The 15,499-nt window shown below is 46.7% G+C and overlaps 1 protein-coding gene across 1 annotated transcript in view; it reads right to left on the bottom strand.

Moving 5' to 3' along the window:
• The window catches only part of ASB7 (ankyrin repeat and SOCS box containing 7), a 64,058-nt gene that overhangs the window by 6,626 nt on the left and 41,933 nt on the right, over positions 1–15,499 (bottom strand). Inside the window, exon 4 of the mRNA XM_030189743.1 lies at positions 4,417–5,022. Coding sequence (XP_030045603.1) covers positions 4,417–5,022 — 606 coding nt within the window. The remainder of the gene's footprint in view (positions 1–4,416; positions 5,023–15,499) is intronic.

Here is a 15,499-nt window from a genome sequence, read left to right as displayed (position 1 = left end):
TTGTTTTTCTATCCATATTGGTCCTAGTCGCTGATTCTGCTGCTCTCTATCTGTTCTCTTAACTCAGTTTCAGGGCTTCCTTTTCATTTATTTCTTTACTTTCCTCCTTTCTCTTCATTTCTTGCCCTCCATCCATGTCCAGCCACCCTCCTCTCCCCTCCAGCTGCCCATGTCCAGCCACCCTCCTCTCTCCCCTGCCCTCCCCTCCAGCCACCCTCCTCTCCCCCTGCCCTCCCCTCCAGCCTCCCTGCCACCCATCCAGCAGCAGGCCTGCCACCCAGCACCAGGCCTCCCTCCCCTCCCACCCAAGCACCCACCCACCCAAGCACCAGGCAGGCCACCCACCCACCCAGCACTCCCACCCAAGCACCAGGCCTCGCTTCCTCCCTCCCACCCGGCTCGTGCACCAGGGCACCCTCCCTCCCTCCCACCCGGCGTCAAGCATTCCTACCTCCCTCCCACCCGGTACCAGCCCGCCATCCCTCCCTCCCTCCGAACCCGAAGAAATTTAAAAGTCTTACCTTGTCCGAGTAGGCGCGTCAACATCAGCAGTAGCAGCGAAAAGCATGCTGCTGGTTCGGTGTGTTTTCAGCCTTCCATCTCTCAAGCTCTCTGGTCCCGCCCTAACAGGAAATGAGGGCGGGACCAGAGAGCTTGAGAGACGAAAAGCTGAAGACGCGCCGAACCAGCAGCACTCTTTTCGCTGCTACTGCTGATGCTGACGCCGCCTACTCGGACAAGGGAAGACTTAAATTTCTTCGGGTTCGGAGGGAGGGATGGAGGCCGAGCGGGCTGGTGCCGGGTGGGAGGGAGGGAGGAATGCTTGACGCCGGGTGGGAGGGAGGGCTGAAAGTCTCGGGTGAGGTGACCGGCGGCACGCGTGCCAACAGAGAGGGCTCCCATAGGTTTGCCATCACCGAACTAGGGTGTCTTCATTTAAGGAAAAGGGGAGGCACAAGCAGGCTGTGGTATAAAACCTTCATAAAATTACTGTGGCCTGAACAACTGAGTTACATCTAGTTTTCTGACTTAAAGGGGATGTTATCAGTGTGGGCTACTGTTAAGATGGGTTTATTTTACAGTTAACCTTAGCTATAGTAACTAGGTCTTATTGCATAAAACAGAACCTAAATAGCATAAGTTAGTGGTAAAATAACCCTGCCTTAACTATAGCCCATGTTGGTAACTTCTCTCCTTAGTACGAGGAGTTTCAGTCTCTGGTAACCAGAGGCTGATACTGTGATGTCATAATGCCTCATAGCCAACCTCATCAGTGATGTTACAATGGCTTGACTGCCCTATTACATATAGCACTGATATTGTGATGTCACAATGCCTCATTCCACCAATGCCTAAGAGCCAACCTCATCAGTGATGTCACAATGGCTTGATTCTCCTATACTTGCCTCACTTTTATTACATATAGCAGTGATTTCTAGGCATTTTTTCTTCTTTAATTAAGAAGTTCTAAACGTGGGCTATTGTTAAGGCAGGTTATTTTACTGTTTAAACCAGTTATTAGCAACTAGGTCTCATTACACAAAATGGGACCTGTACTAAAATGGTACCAGTTAGTGGTAAACACACCATCTTAAGCGTAACCCACATTGATAACTTTCCCCCTTAATCTCTTCTCAGTTTTAAAAATTCAAAACTCAAAAAGGTTCTCTTCTGAATACCCTGCCATCCTCTTAAGTCTGATCTCCTGGCTCTGGCTGGGTGGTTGAATGTTGAAGGGCAGCCCTGTACTCTGATCCTACAAAGAAGTTCCTTCACACTCCACATAGTTTGGTTCTGCTGCATTCAACAGTCCAAAACCAATTATCTAGCCCACCCAACATTCGATAAAGTAGATGCAGACTAGACTTTGCTCGGTTACAATTTTTTTAAAGTTTAAATCACTTCTCCAGGGTTGTGGCAGGAAAAGGACAGATGAGCAAAAAAAAAAAAAAAAAATCAGAAACAGATATGAAATATGGACAGAAACAGAATGGACTTTGAACATCCAGATTAAAGTCCGACTGAATTATGTCAGCACATATCACTTCTTGTATGTAAACCCTGACATAGTGCTAGCACAGAGGGACAGAACAAATCCTCAACGTGACTGAGGCTTTTTACATATTTGTGGTTTTATTTTTTTGCTCCGATTCCAGTAAGGCAGGTGCCTGTGGAAATGTGGGTGCTTTTCAATGTGGACTACAATGTGCATCACGTCCAGCAAAAACAGAAAGTCATGTCCCAGTCCAACCAAATGCAGACATGCTCTTCCCCACCCGATTTCTCGCCTGTATTTTTATTCTTTTGTAATGCATAAAAGTACAAAAAAAAAAAAAAAAACACCTTTATGGCTGGGTGGGTGTTTGGCCTGGCTGTTTCCCGCTGATCCTTTGGGAAGCTCTTTATGGGGTTTCCTTTACAGCTACATGGGGGTTCTCTGTACGCTTTACCCTCCTCCCTCCCACTGACACACTTGGCCAGGGGCTGTAGACCCCAGTTCCTGAGTCTGGTCACTAGCTTTCATCGCTGCATTATGGTTTCCTCCTCTCACAAGGGGCTATGAAAACTGCTTTCATAGATTTCCTAGCTGGTTCAGGACCTGAATTCAGATCTCCTGTGTAAGAATATAGAAGAACCTCTGACCACTGGGTCATCCAAAACTTTCCAGAATCTCACCCTCCTAATTAAACAGTAATCTTCCTTTGTGCAGATTTGTTCCCAAGTAAATATGAGCAATGATTTACCCAAATCTGAACACACGAGCACGACCGAGTCATTTTTGGGGGAGGGGGGGCGAGGAGAGAACAAAGATGAAAAGTGTGGGGTTTTTTTGTTAGTGCTTTTTTTTTTATGTCCCAAATAAGGTAAAAAGTATAAAAGAAAACCTGCAATACTAGTGACTTATAGAGAGGGAGGGGCACAGCCCAAACTCATGCGACACTAATGCATAAAGGAATCCTGTGCAGAAGGAATGGATCCTCAGAAGCTTAGCCGAAATTGGGTGGCGGAGCAGGTGAGGGGAAGAGGGGTTGGTGGTTGGGAGGCGTGGATAGTGGAGGGCAGACTTATACGGTCTGTGCCAGAGCCGGTGATGGGAGGTGGGACTGGTGGTTGGGAGGCGGGAAGTACTGCTGCGCAGACTTGTACGGTCTGTGCCCTGAATAAGGCAGGTACAAATCAAGGTAAGGTTGACACATATGTTTGTCTTGTTGGGCAGACTGGATGGACCGTGAAGGTCTTTTTCTGCCGTCATCTACTATGTTACCCAGTGTACCTGAATATAACTCACCTTCAGCTACTACTGAAAAAGGTGTGAGCAAAATCTAAATAAATAAATATTGGAGATTCTACACGGAATGTTGCTGGTGGAGGAGTAGCCTAGTGGTTAGTGCAGTGGAACATGGAATGTTGCTGCTACTGGAGATTCTACATGGAATGTTGCTACTATTTGAGATTCTACATGGAATGTGCTACTATTTGAGATTCTACATGGAATGTTGCTATTCCACTAGCAACATTCCACGTAGAAGCCTGCCCTTGCAGATCAGCAACGCGGCCGCGCAGGCTTCTGTTTCTGTGAGTCTGACGTCCTGCACTTACATGCAGGACGTCAGACTCACAGAAATAGAAGCCTGCGCGGCCGCATTGCTGATCTGCAAGGGCAGGCTTCTACGTGGAATGTTGCTAGTGGAGGAGTAGCCTAGTGGTTACTGCAGCAGACTTTGATCCTGGGGAACTGGGTTCAATTCCCACTGCAGCTCCTTGTGATCTTGGGCAAGTCACTTAACCCTCCATTGCCTCAGGTACAAACTTAGATTGTGAGCCCTCCTGAGACAGAGAAATATCCAGAGTACCTGAATGTAACTCACCTTGAGCTACTACTGAAAAAGGTGTGAGCAAGATCCAAATAAATAAATAAATCAAACATATAAACGGCGAGTGACCGTACTCACTCGCAAATGCGCAGTAGAGACTTCCCTGTCTGTCCCGCCCCCGCGTCAATACGTAATGACGGGGGGGGGGGGGGGGGGGGACGGGACAGAGAGGGAAACTGCACGAAGGGGAGGGAACCGCCGAGGTCACCACCGCTACCCCCCCCCCGGAGTCGCCGCTGCCGCCACCCCTCCACCCGGCCGCCACTTCGCTATTCGACTTACATCTCCGCAGCAGGCAAATCAGCTGAGCTGCCGTTGGCCTTCCTTCCCTGCCTGTGTCCCGCCCTCGCTGACGTTACGTCACACGAGGGCGGGACACAGGCAGAGAAGGAAGGCCGACGGGAGCTCAGCTGATCTCTGCCTGTGAGTTGAATAGTAAAGAGACGGGCCGGGTGGAGGGGCGGCGGGGGCAGCGACCCACCAGCCCGTTTTAACGGGCTCAACGGCTAGTAAATAAATAAATAGTGTCTGGTATACATACTTGTTACTTCCTGTAGAAAATCCAGACAGGGTCGACTAGCTCCAGAAATACTTAATGAAACGGCCAAAGGTGTCTGTCCCTCATAGTTCCTTGTGTTCGTGTCTGCTCCATAGCTATGCAACATTCGCGCGCACAGCACGTCATCACGCAGGGCAGACAGGTGTAACGGCGTCTGTCCATCCTCCAAGCGGCCTAAGTTTGTGTCCGCCCCCCTCTGGAGGAACATGCGACAGTAAGAGTGGTTGCTTTTGATCACGGCGTAACGCAGCAGAAAACCATTCTGAATGTCAATGTTGGCATTGTGGTCCAGGAGGATTTTTACGCAGCTCGACCGCTCGCGGATAATAGCCAGCTGGAGCGGTGTGGTGCCCTTGTCGCTCAGGGGATCTACCTCCGCTTTGAACTCCAGCAAGAGGCGGACGAAGGAGTCCCTGCCGTAATGAGCGGCTACGTGAAGAGGGGTCCAGCCGTCGTTACTTTTGGCGTTGATGATGTCGCCTCTGTATTCCGATTCCAGCATTAGACGTGCAATGCGTGCCCGGCCGTGCATGGCAGCATAATGTAACGCAGTAAAGCCTCCAATTAAGTCTTTAACAGTAGGATCAGCTAAAATTGAAAAAAAAAAAGAAAAGAAAAATAAGTATCCTTAATATACAATAAAAACAATTAAATCACATTACTGTATGTGTTCTATGAAACTTAGAGGGCGAAAATGCATTACAAATGGCACATGTAATTCTATTTTCAAAATTACAGTTAACAGAAGACTCTGAAGTCTCAAATGCTGACTCAATCTAATATCAGAGCCTCTAGGGAATCCTGCTTTGGAGAGAGGAAGAGCTCCTGAATCTCTTAAAGAACATCTGAATTCCCTGGAATGGGCACAAACCTATCCCGAAGAACCTACAGTGTATGAGGTGTAAATGAGAAGGTGAGGGAACTTCTATGGTTACTAAAGAGGTCTGGACTACAAAAGGAAAAGCTTTATTCTTAAACTCAGTATAAAAAGGCATCAATCTCCTCACTTAAGACTCATGGAAAGATACAATGGTATACGAGTTTTGAGACCACCGAGGTCTTTTTTTTCCCCCCTGTACTGGGTAGCTCCGTTTCCCCGCATGCCTGCCAACAACGTTTGAGAAATGCTGTCGCTGCTGTTAGCCCCAGCTCACAGTGAAGCCTTTCACTGCACACTCCCATCCTCTTCTCCCCCTCCCCGTACCCCTGCAATTTCATTCCTCTTCCCTTCTGTTATTTCCCCTGTGCTGCCTCTTGGTTCTTAAAGGAAAGCATGTGTAGAAACATCTGTTGTGCAGAATCACGGATGTATCGTGGTCTGGCAGGATTACTTTGTTTTTCGGTTGTAATGCTGCATTAGGTAAAATGTTTCCCTGTGGTCTGTACAATGTCCAAAGTACACAAAACCAAATCACTTAAGATTACTTTAGTACATTTTCTTCTTTTCAAGATGAAAAGTTGTGTTTGCATTCATTGTACAACAGGAATGGACAAGCCTCAGGTATCCCTGCAGGTAAGTATCAGGTGAGATTTACTGAGTCTGCTTGTCTCCACGACCGTTTCTAGCCTGTGATTTCATAAGCTCATTAAATGCGGGAGCAATGGAGGAACCCAGAGCTGTGCAGCCCAGAGACCGAGGCTTCCGATGCCACTTCACTAGACAGGATTAAACACCCGGCTTAAGTTATAAGCCTGCCATTATAAAAAGGGAGGAAACACATAAAACAGGGAAGTAACCCTGTGAAATTGTTATTGCGGAAGCATGTCTGCTTCACTACAAGATTCCATTTAGTCATTTAGAAAACTTTGTGAAATAAAGTTGCTTTGAAACTTAGTTTCCGAGCACTCTACCAAAACCCTCATCCACACCCTTGTCACCTCTGGTTTAGACTACTGCAATCTGCTTCTTGCTGGCCTCCCACTTAGTCACCTCTCCCCTCTCCAGTCGGTTCAAAACTCTGCTGCCCGTCTCATCTTCCGCCAGGGTCGCTTTACTCATACTACCCCTCTCCTCAAGATCCTTCACTGGCTCCCTATCCGTTTTCGCATCCTGTTCAAACTTCTTCTACTAACCTATAAATGTACTCATTCTGCTGCTCCCCAGTATCTCTCCACACTCGTCCTTCCCTACACCCCTTCCCGTGCACTCCGCTCCATGGATAAATCCTTCTTATCTGTTCCCTTCTCCACTACTGCCAACTCCAGACTTCGCGCCTTCTGTCTCGCTGCACCCTACGCCTGGAATAAACTTCCTGAACCCCTACGTCTTGCCCCTTCCTTGGCCACCTTTAAATCTAGACTGAAAGCCCACCTCTTTAACATTGCTTTTGACTCGTAACCACTTGTAACCACTCGCCTCCACCTACCCTCCTCTCTTCCTTCCCGTTCACATTAATTGATTTGATTACTTTATTTATTTTTTGTCTATTAGATTGTAAGCTCTTTGAGCAGGGACTGTCTTTCTTCTATGTTTGTGCAGCGCTGCGTACGCCTTGTAGCGCTATAGAAATACTAAATAGTAGTAGTAGTAGTAGTTTGTAAATAGTTTTTTAAAATTGATTTTTGAGAACCTATTTAAATGTTGCTTACTATAAGAACATAAAAACATGTGTGTTGCCATACTGGGACAGACCGAAAGTCCATAAAGCACAGAATTCTGCTTCCAACAGTGACCAATCCAGGTTACAGTACAACACATTTTATGCTGTTTACCCTAGAAGGAAACAGTGGATTTTCTCCAAGTCCATCTGAATAACGGCTTATGGACTTTTCTTTTAGGAAATTATCCAAACCTTTTTTAAACCCTAAGCTAACTGCTTTTATCACATTCCCTGGCAATGTATTAGAGTTTAAGTACACGCTGAGTGAAGAAATAGTCATTTTAAATTTACTTACTTTGTAGCTTCCTTGAGTGCCACCTAGTCTTAGTATTTTAGGAAAGAGTAAACGAACAATTCAGGTCTACCCATTTCATTCCACTCAGTATTTTACAGACCTCTATCACATCTCCCCTCAGCTGTCTCATCTCCAAGCTGAAGAGCCTAGCAGCTTTAGACTTCCCTCAAAGGGAAGTTGTCCCATTCCCTTTACCATTTTCATTGCCCTTCTCTGTACCTTTTCTAATTATTCTCTAGGTTATTTTTTGAGATGCAGTAACTAGACTTGTACACAGTATTTGAAGTGCACTGCAAAAACAATATTTTAAAAAAATGTCAAGACTTACATTAAAATGAATACTTCTTTTGTTTAGACATGGCTGAAAGCTCCTGAAATTAATTTACATTTGTTGCTGAAAAAAGGTGTGGGGGGGGGGGGGGGGGGGGAACGAGAGCACATTTATACCAAGAGCTAAATCATTGGCGCCACCTGCTGGGAAAGCAGTAAATGGTTACTAGGCTCAGTTTGCAGGAGGAATGGTAAAAATCCCAGCTTGGCATTCTTATAAAAGGTTTGTCCTTTGCATTTATTTACAAATGTTGAACAACAGATTTTAATCTGTGCATGAAATTCTATATAGAACCCCATGGCCCTGCTCATGCATGGTTCATAGACAGTAAAGCGATCTGGGTTATATAATGTATTAAGGTGATGTTACACTTATGACAAAGCAAACACAGCCAATTGTGGTCTGTACAAGTCAGAAAGGTCACAAGTAGACAGCACTAGACTGGCTTTTATTGTTCGGAGGTTTCTGAATTTAGGGCTTGATATCTGAGGCCAACCTGTTATTTTCAGTGGAACTTGGACAGTTTGCATCACTGAACATGTCTGGTTAGCACCTAACTCAAAACGGGGGAAGGAGGGGGAAGGGAGCAGAGCTGGCAAGTGTCAATATTTTTTTTTTTTTGTTTTGTTACATTTGTACCCCACGCTTTCCCACTCATGGCAGGCTCAATGCGGCTTACATATAGTATACAGGTACTTATTTGTACCTGGGGCAATGGAGGGTTAATTGACTTGCCCAGAGTCACAAGGAGCTGCCTGTGCCTGAAGTGGGAATCGAACTCAGTTCCCCAGGACCAAAGTCCACCACCCTAACCACTGTTGCTACTATTTGAGATTCTACATGGAATGTTGCTATTCCACTAGCAACATTCCATGTAGAAGTCGGCCCTTGCAGATCACCAATGTGGCCGCGCAGGCTTCTGCTTCTGTGAGTCTGACGTCCTGTACGTACGTACGTGCAGGACGTCAGACTCACAGAAACAGAAGCCTGCGCAGCCTTCTACATGGAATGTTGCTAGTGGAATAGCAACATTCCATGTAGATTGTCCAACAGTAGCAACATTCCATGTAGAATCTCCAATAGTATCTATTTTGTTTTTGTTACATTTGTACCCTGCGCTTTCCCACTCATGGCAGGCTCAATGCGGCTTACATGGGGCAATGGAGGGTACAGATAGGAGTGATTTGTCCTGAGAGCGGAGGTTACGGGTGGGAACATACAGGGAGAGGAGGGTAGAGAGGTAATGGGGGGCTGCAGATTGAGTGCACTTGAAGGTCAATAGGAGAAGCTTGAACTGTATATGGTAACGGATCGGGAGCCAGTGAAGCGACTTGAGGAGAGGGGTGATATGAGAGTATCGGTTCACGCGGGTAGATAAGACGTGCGGCGGAATTTTGGACAGATTGAAGGGGGGATAGATAGCTAAGCGGGAGGCCAGCGAGAAGAAGGTTGCAATAGTCAAGACGAGAGGTAACGAGCGAGTGGACGAGGGTTCGTGTGGTCTGTTCAGAGAGGAATGGGCGAATTTTGCTAATATTATAGAGGAAGAAGCGACAGGTCTTAGCTGTCTGCTGGATATGGGCAGAGAAGGAGAGGGAGGAGTCAAAATGACTCCGAGATTGCGGGCTGAAGAGACGGGGAGGATGAGGGCGTTGTCAACAGAGACGGAAAGTGGGGGAAGAGGAGAAGAGGGTTTGGGTGGAAAGACAAGGAGCTCAGTCTTTGCCATGTTCAGTTTCAGATGCCGGTTGGACATCCAGGCAGCGATGTCTGAAAGGAAGGCCGAAACTTTGGCCTGGGTTTCGACTGTGATGTCGGGAGTGGAGAGGTAAAGCTGGGTGTCATCAGCATAGAGATGGTACTGGAAACCATGTGATGAGATCAGCGAGCCCAGGGAAGAGGTGTAGATCGAGAAAAGAAGCGGTCCAAGGACAGATCCTTGAGGAACCACAACAGAGAGCGGGACGGGGGTGGAAGAAGAGCCATTAGAAAATACTCTGAAGGTGCGTTGGGAAAGATACGAAGAGAACCAGAAGAGGACGGAGCCCTGGAACCCGAATGAGGACAGTGTGTCAAGAAGTAAATTATGATTGACGGTGTCAAAGGCGGCAGTTAGGTCGAGGAGGATGAGGATGGAATAGTGACCTTTGGATTTGGCAAGGAACAGGTCATTGCAGACTTTAGAGAGTGCTGTTTCTGTCGAGTGTAGTGGGCAAAAGCCGGATTGAAGCGGATCGAGGACGGCCTGAGAGGAGAGGAAATCAAGGCAGCGGCTGTGGACAGCGCGTTCAAGTAATTTGGAGAGGAAGGGTAGAAGAGAGATGGGACGGTAGTTGGAGGGACAGGTGGGGGTCAAGTGATGGTTTTTTGAGAAGTGGTGTGACTACAGCGTGCTTGAAGGTGTCAGGGACAGTAGCAGTGGAGAGAGAGAGGTTGAGGATGTGACAGATTGAGGGGTTAACTGTAGGAGAGATGTTGGTAAGCAGATTGGTGGGAATGGGATCAGAGGAACAGGTGGTGCACTTAGAGGAAGAAAGAAGGCGAGCAGTTTCCTCTTCGGTGATCTCAGGGAAGGAGGAGAAGGAGGCCAGGTTAGGTTGGTTGAGGGAGTGGGGTTAAGAAGTCACAGGGAGGAGAAGGCTTGGAAGTGAATTCAAGGTGTATCTTCTGCACTTTATCATGGAAGTAGTCAGCTAGTGTTTGAGGAGAGAGTGAGGGGGGGTGGGAGTGGAGGGCACTTTAAGTAGTGAGTTGAGGGTGGCAAAGAGGCGACGAGGGTTGGAGCCAAGAGAATTGGTTAATTGAGAATAATATTCCTGTTTGGCAAGGAATAGGGAGGACTGGAAGGAGGACAGCATGAATTGTAATGGGAGAAGTCTGACAGGGTGCGAGATTTCCTCCAGAGTCGTTCAGCAGATCGGGTGCAGCGCGAAGGTAACGGATGCAAGGGGTTAACCAGGGCTGAGGATTAATGCGCTTAGTGGGGCGAGAGACAGATGGTGCTAGGGTATCCAGAGCAGTGGAGAGAATTTTATGGTAGGTAGAGACAGCCGTGTCAACAGATTCAGAAGACAAGATGGAAGGGAAGAGATTGGAGATGTGAGAGGATAGGGTAGGGGGGGGTCGACGGCTTGGAGATTCCTGAAGGCAGTGGTTATAGTTGGGCGAGGTTGAGGGTGATGAAGTGTAAGGGTGATTAGGTGATGATCTGAGATAGGAAGGACTGAGGTGCAGAAATTGGAAGGTGAGCAGGAAGAGAAGAGAACGAGGTCGAGACAATGGCCGTTACGGTGAGTAGATGTCATTGCTTTGGAATTGTATTGATCTGATCTTGTTTTCCATTGCTTGTTTCTGATTTCATACAACAATAAAAATATTTACAAAAAAAAAAAAAAAAAACTACCCTTCTTTGAAGAAAAAAAAAATAAAAAGGGTTACCAGATACACTTAATGGCATCACAGTGACAGTTTGTCTGGGGAGAAATGTTGGAGGCCTATCACAAGCTCCACCCAAAGCCTCCAGGAAGCGGCTACAGATGATCTGGGACAGCCTGCCACAGGGACCGATCGGGTGTTAAGAACTTCCCAAAGCGACTGAAGGCCTGTGTGAAAGTGGGGGGTGGACACTTTGAGCATGCACAGTGACTGCGAAATTCCGACACATTGTTAATTGTAATCGTTTGAATGAAGTTATTTTCCTGTGTTGTAGCTCAAACATTTTTAACGTGCAAAAATCGCTGGGTAGTAAAATCTTAAGCTGTTGATGTTACTGACATAATTATTGTTGAATAATATATAAAGTATGATGACGAAATAAGTATGTCAAGTTTGTCATTGAAATTCAAAGCAGTTGCTGAGGAAACAGCAAAAACAAAAAAAAATTTTTTTGCCTCGCCCTTTAGACACCTACTGGTCAACTAATGGTTGCCTTTGGCACAATCAAGTGGCACCTCCTTTTAGGTGTCACTTTATAGACTTGTCCCCTTGGTGTTTCAGTTGTTTGGCGGCCAAAGGTACTATTGCTGGATACCTTTCCAACAGAGTCAAAGATGTCCATTTGTGTCAATAATCAGTCGACAGCACAGAAAAAGCACAAAATCCTGAGTGGAGGATAGAAGACAAAGCCGGGGGGGGGGGGGGGGGGGAAGCCTTAGAGGACGTAGATTTTTTCCCAGGGATTTATTTTCAATTTCTAGCACTGGGGCTGTTCTGTCTTGGTTATAAACTAAACTCAGCTGCTCTCATTATAGCATTCTACATTCGGAGTCGTCATATCACTTTCTAAAGGGCCACCCTGATCGCTATGAATAAAATCAATTCTGTACTGCTGCATACCTTAGAGCTTAGACCATTTGTGACCATTTCAGGGACAAGGTGACTAAAGTCTCCAGAAACAAATAAAAAGAGTAGGTTTTAATGAATTCTGTTAGAGCAAACAATTTGTAAATACAACAGTCCAAAAGTCATCCTTTTACATGACAAAAATAAAAAGTTCAAACACGTATCTTTTGCAGGCTGCTTATGGACCCATAACGTGAAAAATCGGCAACTCTCAACATTTTGGATCTGCTACTTTAGTCACCCTTTCTCAGAGATGGTCATTCCTGCGTAACTTATGTTTCGAGTCAGCTGATGGAAGTTTGTATGATCTAGAGGAGCCCATAGTTGTCTTGAACCAAAATGAAGACTTGATGTTCAGAAGCAGAGTTCCAGATGGACAGGCTCAGCCACCACGCATGGCATGTGACGGCCCAGTATTAGGAGCAGACTTCAGTCCGTAATGATTCTCGAGCTTACATGCTCTCTCCTTCTGTAATCAGCATTGAAAGTAGGAGAATAAATCAGGAGAGGATATCAGAGTCCAGAATCTTCCTGAAGTCTCGCTCCACAAAGTGGGATGGCAATGCTATTAGAGATCACACGGGTGGCCTTGGAACGGCTTTGTGCATACTGAGCAAGGATCTTTCCAGGTCTACTGCACAGCTTAACAGAGACCAGTGAGATGGTGTGGACCCCTGATGCAGTTATGTTATGAAATATGGAGCCAAGTTGGCTCAATAGGTATTCTGCAAGTAGTAGTTTTTGTTTATATGGATTGACAGACTACATAACAATGGCCATACTGAGTCAGACCAATGGTCCATCCAGCCCAGTATCCCATTTCCAACAGTGGCCAATCCAAGTCACAAGTACCTGGCAGTAACCCAAACAGCAGCAACATTCCATGCTATCAATCCTAGGGCAAGCAGTGACTGAATCATTCTAATGCAGGGGTGCTCAACCCAATCCTCAGGACACACCCAGCCAGTCAGGATTTCAGGATGTCCACAATACATATGCACGAGATTGATTTGCATACAAATCTTTTTCATGCATATTCATTTTGGATATCCTGAAAACCTGACCAGCATGTGGGTAGGTACTCCAGGATTGAGTTGGGAAACATGGGCATACACTACCTCCATATTTCATGCATATTCAGGATGCACCATGCAGGACAGGGTGCCACCATTTTGAAGGTGGCAGCCCAGAGATAGGAGTGAGTGGGCATGAGTCTGGGAGAGCCTGAGAGGTGGGGGTCCCTACAGGATGTCAGGGGGTAGGGGTGCCACTAGACACCAGGACATTTTTAAAATTGGGAGGGAAGGGTCCATCATGTCGGGGAGGGGGGGCGACCCACTAGACAGTAGGGCAATTTCTTTAAAGTTGGTAGGGAGGGATGGAGGAATGTGGGGGGGGGGGGGGGGGGCTGGTTGGGCCACTAGATACCAGGAAGGTTTTTGGGTTTTTTTTTTAATATCGAGGGACATTATTTTAAATTTTGGTGGGTCAGACTGGGGAGAGATGGGGACCGATATCGACTATGGAGACTCTCAGACCTGGTGGTAGGTTTTGGCATCAAGCCCCTGGGCATGGCTGTGGGTTAGTTAATGGATTCTTTAGCATTCGTTTTAATATTCTGTGCACTGATGTCTATCGTAGGAGAAAACCTCAGGAAAGAAACCCTTTTAACATGCATTGACCATGAATATGCAGGTCAACTGCTGACTAACCGAAAGCTGCAGCCTGCAGTAGCTTTCTGCATCAACACCTCTGTGCCTCTGTTCTAATCCCAGCTGTATCATGGAATCTTTGCAATACACCTTTCAGTCAAAACCTCCCACACCCCTAGAAAAAAAAAAAACCTTCTAAAACAAATCATTCTAGGGCAAAACTGAAAGGAAAAAGCAAGACAATTTAAAAGGTCAAACTGATAAGTCTGTGCAACGTGGCTGGTACTGGTGTTTTAAATAAAACAGTTCTAAGCCAGAGTAAGTAACAGGGGGGGGTGGGGAGGGTCCACTCAGTATCATGCTAAAACAAATCCCACCCAGACTCCCTTGTATATAAACATGTATAGAATGTTTGTACGTTTGGGAAGCTTGCCAGGTGCCCTTGGCCTGGACTGGCTGCTGTCGTGGACAGGATGCTGGGCTTGATGGACCCTTGGTCTTTTCCCAGTATGGCATTACTTATGTACTTATATGAAGCCAAATCCCACCCAGACTCCCTTGTATATAACATGTATAGAATGTTTGTACGTTTGGGAAGCTTGCCAGGTGCCCTTGGCCTGGACTGGCTGCTGTCGTGGACAGGATGCTGGGCTTGATGGACCCTTGGTCTTTTCCCAGTATGGCATTACTTATGTACTTATATGAAGCCAAATCCCACCCAGACTCCCTTGTATATAACATGTATAGAATGTTTGTACGTTTGGGAAGCTTGCCAGGTGCCCTTGGCCTGGACTGGCTGCTGTCGTGGACAGGATGCTGGGCTTGATGGACCCTTGGTCTTTTCCCAGTATGGCATTACTTATGTACTTATATGAAGCCAAATCCCACCCAGACTCCCTTGTATATAACATGTATAGAATGTTTGTACGTTTGGGAAGCTTGCCAGGTGCCCTTGGCCTGGATTGGCCGCTGTCGTGGACAGGATGCTGGGCTTGATGGACCCTTGGTCTTTTCCCAGTATGGCATTACTTATGTACTTATATGAAGCCAAATCCCACCCAGACTCCCTTGTATATAACATGTATAGAATGTTTGTACGTTTGGGAAGCTTGCCAGGTGCCCTTGGCCTGGACTGGCCGCTGTCGTGGACAGGATGCTGGGCTTGATGGACCCTTGGTCTTTTCCCAGTATGGCATTACTTATGTACTTATATGAAGCCAAATCCCACCCAGACTCCCTTGTATATAACATGTATAGAATGTTTGTACGTTTGGGAAGCTTGCCAGGTGCCCTTGGCCTGGACTGGCTGCTGTCGTGGACAGGATGCTGGGCTTGATGGACCCTTGGTCTTTTCCCAGTATGGCATTACTTATGTACTTATATGAAGCCAAATCCCACCCAGACTCCCTTGTATATAACATGTATAGAATGTTTGTACGTTTGGGAAGCTTGCCAGGTGCCCTTGGCCTGGACTGGCTGCTGTCGTGGACAGGATGCTGGGCTTGATGGACCCTTGGTCTTTTCCCAGTATGGCATTACTTATGTACTTATATGAAGCCAAATCCCACCCAGACTCCCTTGTATATAACATGTATAGAATGTTTGTACGTTTGGGAAGCTTGCCAGGTGCCCTTGGCCTGGACTGGCTGCTGTCGTGGACAGGATGCTGGGCTTGATGGACCCTTGGTCTTTTCCCAGTATGGCATTACTTATGTACTTATATGAAGCCAAATCCCACCCAGACTCCCTTGTATATAACATGTATAGAATGTTTGTACGTTTGGGAAGCTTGCCAGGTGCCCTTGGCCTGGATTGGCCGCTGTCGTGGACAGGATGCTGGGCTTGA

This window comes from Microcaecilia unicolor, chromosome 1 (genome assembly GCF_901765095.1).
Source record: "Microcaecilia unicolor chromosome 1, aMicUni1.1, whole genome shotgun sequence".
Taxonomy (NCBI): Eukaryota; Metazoa; Chordata; class Amphibia; order Gymnophiona; family Siphonopidae; genus Microcaecilia; species Microcaecilia unicolor.
This window is presented reverse-complemented; position numbering and strand designations above follow the sequence as displayed.